The sequence below is a fragment of the Carcharhinus amblyrhynchos genome, chromosome 11 (genome assembly GCF_965287045.1).
Source record: "Carcharhinus amblyrhynchos chromosome 11, sCarAmb.v2.hapA, whole genome shotgun sequence".
NCBI lineage: Eukaryota > Metazoa > Chordata > Chondrichthyes > Carcharhiniformes > Carcharhinidae > Carcharhinus > Carcharhinus amblyrhynchos.
The window spans coordinates 55,876,929-55,890,636 of record NC_137334.1 but is presented as its reverse complement, the minus strand read 5'-3'; the positions used below and the strand labels follow the sequence as shown (position 1 = coordinate 55,890,636).

Genomic DNA, 13,708 nt, shown 5'->3' with positions numbered 1-13,708 from the left:
CTTCTCTTTTAAGGTGCTATTTAAAACCTCTTTGTCCAAGTGTTGGGTCAATTAATATTTCCTTCTGTATGTAGCTTTGTGTCTATTCTTGTCTGAACACATTCCACTGTAGTTGCTTATCGTGTTTTATTGCATTAAGAGCATTATATGAGCACAGTTTGTTGCTGTAAGTATAAATTGTTCTTGCTGCAGAGGCTGGTGAAATTAATTAGTGGTGATTCAGATTACCATGATGCTTGTTATCTTGACACAGCTTGCATCTTTTTCTGCATTTGTCGCAAATAAGTACAACATGAGAACATTCAAGGATCATACGAGAGTGTTGGTGAGGGATGGTGGCAGGAAAAGGAATAAAATTTCTGTGTGAACAACCAATGCTCCATTTAGCAACTCATTAGATCACTCTGCTTGCTAAGATTACTGGTGGTACTTCAGGCCCAAGTACTGGAGAATAGTTAAGAGTGGCGTTTATCTACAATCATATTCTCTTGGCAGATTTATGGCTTATTCAGATATTTATATGATATGCAGCAATGAATCCTTCTAAGGTGCTCAATTTTCTTTTTTCTCATAGGTATGGCAAAATAGTATCGACAAAGGCCATTCTGGACAAGACAACTAATAAATGCAAAGGTATATTTTTGTTATATGATGCAGTAACGTCTTGGTGTCTAATTGTGTTAACCCTTTTCTACCAGTTCAAAAACATATCCTAACATAAATGTTAGAATTATGATATTGTGAACTGCTGTCCTTGTTTTTGGATTATGGATTACTCAGTTTGGAGTGTTCAACTGCAAATATTACAGTCCTATCTCCATGAATTGGTTATTTTCATTTTGTCTGCACAGTTTCAGTGGGAAATAAAACTGCATGCTTTTCAGGTTTTTAAACAGCTGCAAGCTAAAATATGCTTTATCTGGAGAAGTAGGTTATTAAACATTTATCCATGAATCATTTTAGAGGGCATTCTATTGCCCGTAAGCATTCTGTGGAACATGCCAATTGGGAATTGTTTACATGGTATCTTGAAAGCTGCAGAAATGTTTGCTCCTTGTAGACCATCCAGGGACTGCAAACAATGGTATCACCCCTGTGGTAAAATGTGTAATGTTGCTAAAAGATTGGCATAGACATTTAATTGCATTTCACCTCTTTTATGAGTGATAACAGCCTCCCAAGCATGCAATATGGCAGGCAAGAAGCATGCACTCATTTTCAATCAGAAGCAAATCACCTAGATCAGTTTACTTTGGTGGTCTTGTAAGAATGAAAAAGAATGGAATAACTGATTTGTCTTGAATATTCTGGATTCTGATATTCCCAGAACCTGATTCTCAATTTGCTGATTTTGCCCAGCAATACCTAACACTAATTGGCAGGGCACTCCATATTATTTAAAGGCATCATGTGGAATGTACAGCTTAATTGTTGGTTTGTTATGTCACACAGATCTTTAACTTTTAGGATTCATTTAGTGTATGACCAAGGAACTTACAGATTTTCTGCAAAAATTGTTTTGATGTTATTCCACTGTGGGCAGCCTGACAATTTCACTGTGGGTTTGGATAGCCTAATGGAGCTGCTTTTGAGTTTGAAGGGCAAGACACAGTGGCGAAGAAGAGAGCAGGACCATCGAAGAGAGGAGAGAACGTAGGCATTGCAAGTGATTACATTTCCAGTGATCATTTAGAGAGCAGTTTACATTGCCTTTACTTGGGAGCCATGCCTGAGGTAACTTTACTACACAAGAACCTATGGAAAAAAGGTTAAGAAGAGATTTAATGGAAGTGTTCACATTCATGAGCAGCCTGGACAAGAAAGATAGGGAGAAACTGTTCCTATTGACTGAAGGATCGAAAACCAGAGGATGCCGACCTAATGTTTTTGGAAAAAGAAGCAACAGCAACACGAGGAAAAGCTTTTTTTTATGCAGCAAGTGATTAACATCTAGAATGCACTGTCTGAGAGATTAGTAGAGACAGATACAATTGACACATTCAAAAGAGATTTTGAAAAGCAAATAATTGCAGATCTACATGGAAAAGGTGGGGTAGTGGAACAAGAGTGCAGTGCAGGACATTATAAGCAAAATGATTGCCTTCTTTGTGATGCCATTTCTATGTTTCTATGGGCAGAGAAGTGATACATTCTGCAAAAAAAGACAGTATATTATAGAGGATAGAGTTCTAAAGGGGTGGAGGAAATGAGTAACCTCAGTGGTGGTGGGAAGGAGTGTGCTGAAAGTGGTATGCAGGTATGTGTCCACAAATCATTGAGGATGGTAGAGCAAGTTTAAAAAGTAATGAAGCACATAAGATCCTCAACTGGATTATACACATATTTTTAATCAGCAAGGAAGCCAAAGGTTGTGGAGATAAGGTGGGGAATTGGATGATCATATCCGAACAGTTATGATTTCATTGAATAATGGAGCAGGCTTGATGGACTGAAAAGCCTACTTCTACACCGACATGTATGGTTTTATCCTGGACTGTATAAATAGAGGCATAATGTACAAAAGCTAAAAGATTATGATGAATTTATACCTCAAGTGGAGGACTGTGTCCAATTCTTTGCACCACACCGTGGGAAGGATGCGAAGGCATTGGAGAGAGTGCAGAAAATATTTACGAACATGGCTCCAAGAATGATGGACTTCAGTTACATGAATCGAATAGAACTAAAGGCTGAGACATTCCCAGGACCTGATGGCTTACATCCTACAGTCTTAGAAGAAATGGCTGCTGAGATAGGAGATGCGTTGGTTGTAATTTTCCAAAATTACATAATGTAATTTTCCAAAATCTGTTATGGTCCCACCAGATTGGAAAATGCACCTTCATAACAAAGGAAGGGACAGAAAGCTTAAACCTATAGGTCAGTTGGACAACTGCATTGGGAAAATGAGGGAATCTTATTATGTCAGTGATGCAGGGCATTTGGAAAATCTTAATACAATCAGGCATAGTCAACATGGTTTTGTGAAAGGGAAATGGTGTTTTGATTAATTTATTTGATTCCTTTAAGGAAGTAACTAACAGTGTTTGTAAACAGAACCTGCAGAGTGTACTTGGATTTCCAAAAGGCATTTGATGAGGTGCCAGATCAAAGGTTACTACATAAAATAAGCATAGGGGACAATATATTGGCATGGACGGAGGGTTGGTTAGCTAACTAGAAGAGAGTAGGGATAGATGGATTGTTTTTGGGTTGGCAAACTTTAATGAATGGGAGTGCCACATTGATCAATGTTGGAACCTCAACTGTTTACAGTCTATATCAGCGGTCTCCAAACTCCACTCTGGATGCGGCCCACTGCGGGTCGGATGTGGCCCACGAGCTGTAGTTTGGAGACCCCTAGTCTATATCAATGGCTTTGATAAAGGGGCCAAATGTAGAGATGCCAGATTTGCTGGTGACAGAAAGATAGGTGGGAGACTAAGTTATGAAGAAATCATCAGCAGTTTGCAAAGGGATATAGATAGGTTTAGTAAGTGAGCACAAATTTGGAACATCACGCATTACGTGGAAAGATGTGAGCGTCCACTTTGGCAGGAAAGGTTAAAAAGTATGCATTAGTATACAGGTGCAACAAGTGATTAAGAAGTGTTATGACATGATAGGTGGGAATTGCTGGGCTGCCCAACTCCCAAAGTGAAACTTTGACTAGCTATTGGAACTATTTGCCATTTGTATTTTGTTATGAGAAGGTATTTGCAGTGGCGTCAGGAGGAAAAGTTTGAAATCAATTGTGAAGATTTCAAACAAATTTAAACTTTGATTAAAGAAAATAAAACATAAGCACACAAGATTACATTTACACAATTAACTATTTCTACACACATTTTCAAGAATACTTCTGCTTGGGTCCTTATACATTTTCTCTCTAAAAATTACAGTAACAATACCGCAACCATTCATTACTACTATCGGGGAAATATTACAAGCCTCTCTCGTTCAAAACTGGAAAACCAAAACTTGCATCAAAACCTTACAGACACAAAGCCTGTCTTCTCTGAGGATGGCTGCAGGCTGCTTTCTTCACCAGTCTCTTGTGACACAAATGGTCTTCATGATCTCGTGGCCATATTGACCTATCTAGCTTTTGGTTTCTCTTTAAATATGTTTTCCCCCTTTCATCTATTGTTTTTAGAGCTCTTTGGAAGTTCTCTTTCCCAGAATATATTGGTGATTCATGTTATTTTGTAGCTACTACTGTTGAGTAAAACTAAATGTCATAATTTGCTTTATTCATTTACAACCTTTGATAATTGTACATTTTCCTTTTGAAATACAAAAGTTAAATTTTAAGTTACCTCCCTTTTCTTCCTAATGCAAATTCCCATTTATGCTGCTCTGGTATCCCATCTTGTTCTGTTCATCTCCACTTTAAAATATCTGCTTTCACGCTAACTCCTTTTGACATTTTTAACCTTGCAGTTTTAAATACCTTCAGTCTAATTAAATTTGCTACACAGACAAACACATACACACATACCTTATTGGAAAAATATTGAAAAATATGATATTTTTGTCACAGAAGACAAATGGAAAGTAATTATTCAATGCAAGTGTAATCAAGTATAAGCACATGGAAACTTTCTACAGTTGTACGTGGTGAGACCACATTAGAGTTAAAAGATATAATTGCATTGGAATCAGTTCAGAGAAAGTTTATTTGATGGAGTTATCCCATGCGAAAAATTTGGACGGATTGGTCCAGTATCCATCAGAGTTTACAAGAATGGTGATCTTATTGAAACATAGAAGATCCTGAGTTGATGCTGAATGGATGTTTCTCCTCAGGGTGGGGAGACGAGAACTACGGGACACAGTTTAAAAATAAGGGATCTCTCATTTAAGACAGTAATAAGGAGAACTTTTTCACTGAGTAGGTCATTAATTTGTGGAATTCTCTTCCCCAAAGAGCAGCGGAGGCAGGGCCATTTGATACGTTTAAGGATGAGTTATATGGATTCTTGAGTGACAGGGAAGTCATAAGGTATAAGGGTAGACAGCAAAGTAGCATGTGGTTACAATCAGATTGTTACAAGGCTGCTACGATGGTTTTTTTTGTTGTATTTAAAATTATCATTCCTGTCAAGCAGCCAGACAAAGTCACAAAGTGGTTTAAGATGATTTACTGTAGCTTTAGGACTCCGAATGAAGCCATTCAGGTCATTCAGAGTGAAACATGGTCATTCAGAGTGAAACATTTAGAAATACATAAGCAATTAAAGTCTCAGCTTCAATTACAAGTAATTAGCAATATACCAATTTAAAAAAAAGGAGGTGTCTCCATTTAATCATAGTAATTAATTGAGATTAAATCATGTAAACTACAGTTTTTAAAATTATTCACAATACCTTACATTTGCTCACTTCACCGCCATGTCCTTCTCTTCTGTTCACCCCTCCCCCTTCCTCCAGGACCATACTTATCTGTGCACTCCCGGCGGATTCCCTTCGCCTGGTTCACATTTTAAGACAGCGGTTGCAAACTTTGCCAATTTCACGTTGAAAAGTCCCAGTCTTCCTGTACAAGAACTTAAGTTACGTCAATGGCGGGTGGTGAGGGTGATCAGCCCACGAGATTTCACTGGCGACATGAGAGCAAAATCCCGGCCACGTCTCCGGTATTTGTGCTATTCTATCTGTCTGAGGAGGGAAACTAAGAAGTACTGCAGCACCTAAAACAAATGTTAATGAGATGGAGCTCCTGAAAATCTACAAGTACCTCCTCAGAAAAATCCCAAGAAGAGCTCGCAGAGAAAAAATATTTTGACTCCTTGTGCTAGTATTTTTACATTTGTCTGAAATTTCAATACAGATTTGTTCCTTTATGATCTTCTCCTCATTTGGGCATCTATAAGACACACACTCATTTGTTTCATTTTCTAACTGAAACAAGATAAATTCAGTCTTGGAATTCCCTTGTATATTTTGTCCCTCTGTAAGAGCTATAATGTTAATCTTGATTTTTTTTTTAGTATTCAAGGCGATGATTAATTCCCATTCCTATTCAAGGCCCCTCACTCCCATCACCATTACCCCATTTTCACAGTTGCTGGGTCATAATACTGGGACTCCTTCCCTAACAGGACAATGGGTGTACCTACAGCACATGGACTTCAGTGATTCAAGAAGGCAGCTCGCCACCACCTTCTCAAGGGCAGTTAGGGTTGGACAATAAACGCTGGCTTGTGATGCCCACATTCCATTAATGAATGTTGACAAAAAAGGTGGAAACTGGTTCTTTACATCTGCCCTAATCTTTCCCCAATTGATATCAGATGGTCTTCATCACAATGAGGGCATGCACACAATTGTCATAGCATGCACACATTTGCAACATTAACATCCCAAAGTAAACAGTTCAAGGACATTGCCAATATAACTAGATGCAATATGAATAAAAATAACCACATAGCCAGTTGTGTGATCTGGAATGGGTGATGGAAGCAGATTCAATATTAACCATCAAAGGTAAATTTGATAAATACTGGGGAGATTCTCTGGCCTCCCCTTGAAGTGGGAGGTGGGCCACTTTTGCCAGTGGCAGGATCTTTCCCATTAACTGCACCCTCATGGCGGGGTGTGCTGTCAATAGGACCAGAAGATCCCATGGTGTGAGTGGTTGGAGAATTCCAGCCTCTTTAAGAGAAGATATGCAGGACGTGGGGAAAGAGCAGGAGAATGGAAGTAACTCGATACTTCCACCAAAATGTTAGCACCAATACAGTGGTTGTATGGCCTCCTTCTGAGCAATGCCATTCTTAACCCCTAAATATTGGATCCTTCAGTTTAACAAATTCTATGATTAAATATATGTTTCCTTTCAATCATTTTGTATTCCAAAGTGTACTCTTTCTGATTTATATGCATCTATCAGCATTCTGGTCCTTCTGCTAATTGGTTTCATGTCACTTTTCAATCTCTTGATTTCTTTCTGGCAGATTTCCATGACCCTTTTTTAACATCATCAAGCCTTAATATAATTTCTCAAATCCGTACCCAAATAATCTGTGAAAAGGTTGCAGCATATAAGTCATGGATACACCACCGCCCAGTGATCAAAAAGTATCAAGTTACCCTGTTTTTTTTGCTTTCTGGATATTTGCTATCCCTCTCTTCACGCAGCTACATTCACTTTAATACTATGTAGATTTGTTGTATTACAGGTGAGGGAGGAAATAATGGAATGACTTCTCCACTTTTTCCTCACTTGTCCAGTAACTGCAACAAAATGTGTATTTAGAGGGAGTGTTTACCTTTTTAGTGTTGTAACATTTAGTAATAGACAAGTAGCGGGCTTTTGAGTAAATCAGAAGAAACAGTCAGGGGCCAAATCTTCCAAGGAGTGGCAATTACTATCGGACTGTCACCTTGCCTCTTCACTCTTTTCTTTCCACACTAATATGGAGCTTCGTATATCTAGCCTGGACTTTCAAATCAGCCCTCTTCAAAAATGCAGATTACACCTGTTCTGGAAGTCTTTATTTGTATGCAAGATCGACAGGGGAAGCCAAGCTATGCCCCCTTTTTACAGCATTAGTTTCCATAGTTTGGTAAGTGAGCCTTCATTCACTAACACGTTAAAAAGCTTTGGGACATTTAAATAGCTTGTGAATTTCAGGTGAGCAATGGGGAGTCAGGGCTATCAGTTATACAGTTACTCAGGAGTTGGGCGTGGTGTATTCCTGTCTAATATTTTTGTAACTATTTAGATAAGTGACTTTGAACCCTTCAAAGTCTTTTTGGAGGCTTTTTCAGATGATTCCAGATGTAGTGAAATTACCGTCTGAAGTTGGAGCTTCTCAGGCAATTATTGAGGAGACCTCGCGTTGGTGCTTCTGAGGGGTCCCTTAGTGCATCCTACGGGTACATCCAGTCTCCATCCAGATACTGGAAGATCTGGGCCAATGTTTATTCACACAGTGCCTCAAAATGTATGCACCAAGCACATTCAAAAGATGTATTCTAGAGAATTATGCTTTATATTAATGGAATACTGGAAAGAAATCATGGACAAATTAAGTCATTTTAAGGTATGCGAAGTGCAGGCTTGAATGGCTAACGTCTCATGGTTCTCTGGAGGTGAATGAAAGTTGGAAGTAACTGGATTTTCAGACAAGGTAACAGCTGACTTTCTGTGGAGGCAAATGTTTGCAGGTGAGATCGATGGCCCCCATGCACTACCTGAGTTGTCTGATAGTTGAGCAGAGCTCTGTCCTCTTTGTTGGAGAAATTATCCCTCTTGTCCTGGTAATTTCTAGACTTAAGGTTCAAATTTTGAAGTTTGGACTGAGTTTTGGGTAAATAAGTAGTGTAAATGCACAAGTGGTTTTGCATTCTGAATGTCTGTGCAAAGGAGAACTTCCCACCCACAGCTTTACATTTTAAAGTGCGTTCAGACAGGAGTTAATCCTTTATCTGATGAATCCTTGGCAGGCAATATAGGCAGCATTCTGACCGGTTTTTAAAGTTATTTTCAAAAAACCTACATTGACTGAAGTCCATATCTTGAAAATTAATAATATGATACCTTTACTAGGCATTAGTTGTTGTAATATGTCTCCAATTCATACAAAAATCCCTTCCTGAAATCTGTGCATACATTCTATAGCATAGTGGTGAGCACTGCTGCTTCACAGTGCCAGGGACCCACGTTCAATTCGAGCCTTGGATGATTGTGTGGAGTTTGCATATTCTCCCCATGTCTGCATGTGTTTCCTCTGTGTGCTCTGGTTTCCTTCGACAGTCCAAAGTGTTGTAGGTTAGACGGATTAGCCATGCTAAATTGTCCATTAGTTTCCAAAGATGTGTAGGTGAAGTGGATTAGCCATGGAAACATGTGGAGTTATGGGGATAAGGTGGGCAAGTGGGCCTAGGTAAGATGCTCTTTTGGAAAGTCGGTATAAGAACATAAGAAATAGGAGCAGGAGTAGGCCATCTAGCCCTTCAAGCCTGCCCCGCCATTCAATAAGATCATGGCCGAATTGAAGTGGATCAGTTCCACTTTCCCGCCTGCTTCCCATAACCCTTAATTCCCTTATCGATCAGAAATCTATCTACCCGTGACTTAAACATATTCAACGAGGTAGCCTCCACCACTTCAATGGGCAGAGAATTCTAGAGATTCACCACCCTCTGAGAGAAGAAGTTCCTCCTCAACTCCATTCTAAACTGCACCCCCCCATCTCATTTTGAGGCTGTGCCCTCTAGTTCTGGTTTGCTTTCTAAGTAGAAAGAATCTCTCTACCTCTACCCTATCTAGCCCCTTCATTATCTTGTAAGTCTCTATAAGATCCCCCCTCAGCCTTCTAAACTCCAACGAGTACAGGCCCAGTCTACTCGATCTCTCCTCACAAGCTAACCCCCTCATCTCCAGTATCAACCTGGTGAACCTTCTCTGTACTTCCTCCAAGGCCAATATATCCTTTCGCAAATGAGGGGACCAAAACTGCACACATACTCCAGTTGCAGCCTCACCAGTGCCTTGTACAGTTGCAGCGAGACCTCCCTGCTTTTATATTCTATCCCCCTCATGATAAAGGCCAACATTCCATTTGCCTTTTTGATCACCTGCTGCACTGAGTTTTTGTGATTCGTGCACAAGGACCCCCAGGTCCGTCTGCACCGTAGCATGCTGCAACTTTTCACCATTTAAATAATATTCCATCCTACTATTATTTCTACAAAAGTGGATAACCTCACATTTGCTAACATTATGCTCCATCTGCCAGGTCCTTACCCACTCACTCAGCCTATCCAAATCTCTCTGCAGACTTTCCGCGTCCTCCATGCAATTCACTTTTCCACTTATCTTCATGTCATCAGCAAACTTTTTTACCCTACACTCAGCTCCCTCGTCCAGATCGTCTATGTATATGGTAAACAGTTGAGGCCCCAGCACCGATCCCTGTGGCACACCACTAGTCACCAACTGCCAACCAGAATAGCACCCATTTATTCCAACTCTCTGCTTCCTGTTAGATAGCCAATCCTCAATCCACGCTAACACTTTACCCCCATCTCCGTGTACCCGAATCTCCTGCAGCAACCTTTTGTGAGGCATCTTATCGAACGCCTTCTGGAAACCTAAAAACACCACATCCACCAGTCTTCCTCTGTCTCCTGCACTAGTCACATCTTCATAAAAATCCAGTAAATTCGCCAAACACGACTTTCCCTTAACGAATCTATGCTGTGTCTGCTTGGTCAAACCGTTCTTTTCTGGGTGTCCTGCTATTTCTTCTTCAGTGATGGATTCTAGCATTTTCCCAACTACGACGTTAAGCTAGCTGGCCTGTAGTTACCCGCCTTTTGTCTGCTACCTTTTTTAAACAGCAGCATAACAGTAGCTGTTTTCCAATCCGCCGGCACTTCCCTAAAGTCCAGCGAATTTTAATAAATAACTACTAATGCATCTGCTATTACTTCTGCCATTTCTTTCAAAATCCTGGGATGCATTCCATCCAGACCCAGGGACTTGTCTACCTTCAGTCCCATTAGTCTACCAAGCACTACCTCTCTAGTAACAGTAATTGTATTAAGGACCTCATCTCCTACCAACCCTCTATCTCTGTTATTCGGTAAGCTATTTGTGTCCTCCACCGTGAAGACCGACACAAAAAACTTACTTAAAGTCTTAGCCATTTCCTCATTTCCCACCATTAAATCCCTCCTCTCTTCCTCCAAGGGTCCAACATTCAGTCCTGCCAGTCTCCTCTTTATACATTTGTAAAACCTTTTACTATCATTTTTTATATTTAGAGCTAGTTTAGTTTCATGCTCTATCTTTCCTTTCTTTATCGCTTTCTTTGTTGTTTTTTAAATCTTTCCCAATCTTCTAATTCCCCACTATTTTTAGCCGCTCTGTACACATCGGTTTTTAATTTAATACTCTACTTTATTTCCTTCAATATCCATGGCTGGTTATCCCTCTTCTTACAGTCCTTCTTTATCACCGGAATATATTCCTGCTGAGTACTGAAAAAGATCTCCTTAAAAATCCTCCACTGTTCCTCAGCTGTCCTACCAACCAGTCTGCACCCCCAATCTACATTAGCCAATTCCACCCTCATCATACTCCCCTCTGTTCAAGCAGAGGACATTGGTTTGGGACCCTACTTTCTCACCCTCCATCTGCATCAGAAATTCAACCATATTGTGATCACTTGTCCCAAGAGGATCCCTCACAAGAAGATCCCTAATTCTACCTGCTTTGTTACACACTACCAGATCTAAGATAACTCGCTCCCTCGTAGGTTCCGTTACATACTGTTCAAGGAAACTATCCCAACAGCATTCCAAGAACTCTTTCTCAAGTCCACTGCGTCCGACTTGTGTCAACCAATCAATATGCAGGTTAAAATCCCCCATGATTATCGCCATTCTGTTTTTGCATGCATCAATTATTTGCTTGTTTATAGCCTGCCCCACCTCAAAGTCATTATTTGGGGGCTTATTGACACACCCACCAGTGACTTTCTCCCCTTACTATTCCTTATCTCCACCCACAACAATTCCATATTTTGCTCTTTGGAGCCTATATCGTCTCTCACTACCGCCCTGATATTATCCTTTATTAATAGAGCTACCCCACCTTTTTCTTCCTCTCTATCCTTCCTAAATGTCTGATACCCCTGGATATTCAGTTCCCAGTCCCAGTCACCTCTACTCCTTTAACTAGTGGAATGTCCTCAACGTTAACCTGCACTCATACCCTCTCTTTTTCTTTTGATTTTGTAATTCCCCATACCCCTGCACCCTGCACCCTATAGACTTGATGGGCCAAATGGCATTCTGCACTATACGGATTCTACAATTCCTATAACCATAGTAATTACTTCAAAAAAAAATTTGTTTTGTTTCGACAATATTACTAAGCTTAATAAACATTCCAAGTTGATTAGCAGAGAGTTTTGCCAATGTCACAGCCCCCAAAGTGGAGAAGTCACCCAATCCAGATGGAATGCATCTGAGGTTGCTGAGCGAAGTAAAGGTATAAATTATGGAGGCTTAAGCCACAATCTTCCAAACCTCATTGACTGTTAGGGTGGTGCTAAAAGCCTAGAGGATTGCTTATGGGTCATCTAGATTCGAAATGTTAGTTGTATTCTCTCTCCACAGATGCTGGCAGATCTGCTGAGATTTTCCAGCATTTTCTGTATGTGTGTGATTGAGTTTAACAGTTTCAGAGCATGAACTCTCTCCTCTGCTTTCACCCCATTTCCATTTATTTTATTTTGTTTCATTTCATCTCATTCATCCATCTTGTCACCTTTCTTTCTCACTTCCATTTTTCCACTTCTCCATTCCAACTCTCCTTTTTGGGTAAGGGTGTTCAGAATATTGAAGGATTTTGCTAAGTTTAAATGAGGAGAAATGTGCAGTAACCAGAGGGGACAAATTTAAGTTGATTGGCCAAAGCACCAAAGTCAACTTGTGAATTTGTTCACACAGCAAGTTGTTTTGATGTGGAATGCACAGTCAGGAAGGTTGGAGGAAGCATTTTCAATAGTAAATTTCCAGCAGGAATTGAATAAATACTTGAAAAGGAATCATTTACAGGGCTATGTGGAAACAGCAGGGAAGTAGCACTAATTGGTTAGCTCTTTGAAAAAGCTGGCATAGGCATGATGGGTTGAATGACCTTTTGTGCTGTGTTTTTCTATGGTGCCAACAGAATGTACTATTAATGAGTATTTTTAAAGTACTTTACAAAATCCTAAAAAAGATCTGTGTGACATGAGTTTTTTTTTCTGTTTAACACATTCAAAGCAGCATTGCAGCTTCATAGAGTTTAGATGCAGCCATTTTCTGAAAACATTTTTAAGACTGCTAGCAATCTTAGGAAAATGTCTGCTGACTGGCTCTGAAGTCAGCTTGTAAATCCTTTAGGAATCGTCTTTAGCTAAGAACTGAAAGCATTTGCTCCGAATGGCAAAAATTCATTAAATGTTTGGTTTTTAAAAATTATTAAAGCTCTTGAATTACTTCATTGCTGAAGTGTACATGAATTTGCCTGGGAACATTTTCACTGACATCATCGAAGTGAGGTTACGAGAGGTCTTCCAGCTGGAAACTAATCTCTTCTGGGTTCCGCAGAAAAGAATTTAAAATACAGTGTGCCAAATATGTCACAAAAATAAAATGTTACCACATGAGACACAGCTGGGGCTAAGTATCTTATTTTCCCAGCGTTGGCTCCTCTAATGACACTCATGGAAATGTAGACTTTAAAAAAAATCAATTCCTTATTGTGCTGCCATGTGAACCCCTTAGTTTTCTATGCACCTTGTCTCTCTTATGTGCTGCCACGTACAGCTCTTCAGATGTGTACAGAAGCTTTTGAAGAAAATGTAAACTCATAGTTCGTTCATTGTGTGTGATATTCGAAACTTTTTTTTAATAGTATGGGATAGATTTCAACAATTAGCACACCCTGTGCAAGTTTCATGTGAAAGGAATGCAGACCAGGAATTTGGACGCAGAGATCAGCATGTCCTGTCTAATTCTCCAAAAATAATGCCTGTTAAATTAGTGGGCTGCTTTAATTCCCATTAAATGTTTCCTGGTACGTGGAGCTCTGCAAAAAGAGCACTACTTCATAATGTATTGTCCCATTTTTAGAATGTTTTAATTTACCAATGCATTTTTCAGTATTTGCCGTCATCTCATTGACTGTCCAAAAAATGTA

At 39.7% G+C, this 13,708-nt stretch overlaps 1 protein-coding gene across 4 annotated transcripts in view; it reads left to right on the top strand.

The window, feature by feature from the left end:
• Nucleotides 1-13,708, top strand: part of LOC145350151 (RNA-binding motif, single-stranded-interacting protein 1-like) — a 350,322-nt gene that overhangs the window by 205,101 nt on the left and 131,513 nt on the right. For all 4 annotated transcript variants that reach the window (XM_080199154.1, XM_080199152.1, XM_080199151.1 and 1 more), the window contains exon 3: nucleotides 575-633. In XM_080199154.1, coding sequence (XP_080055280.1) covers nucleotides 575-633 — 59 coding nt within the window. The remainder of the gene's footprint in view (nucleotides 1-574; nucleotides 634-13,708) is intronic.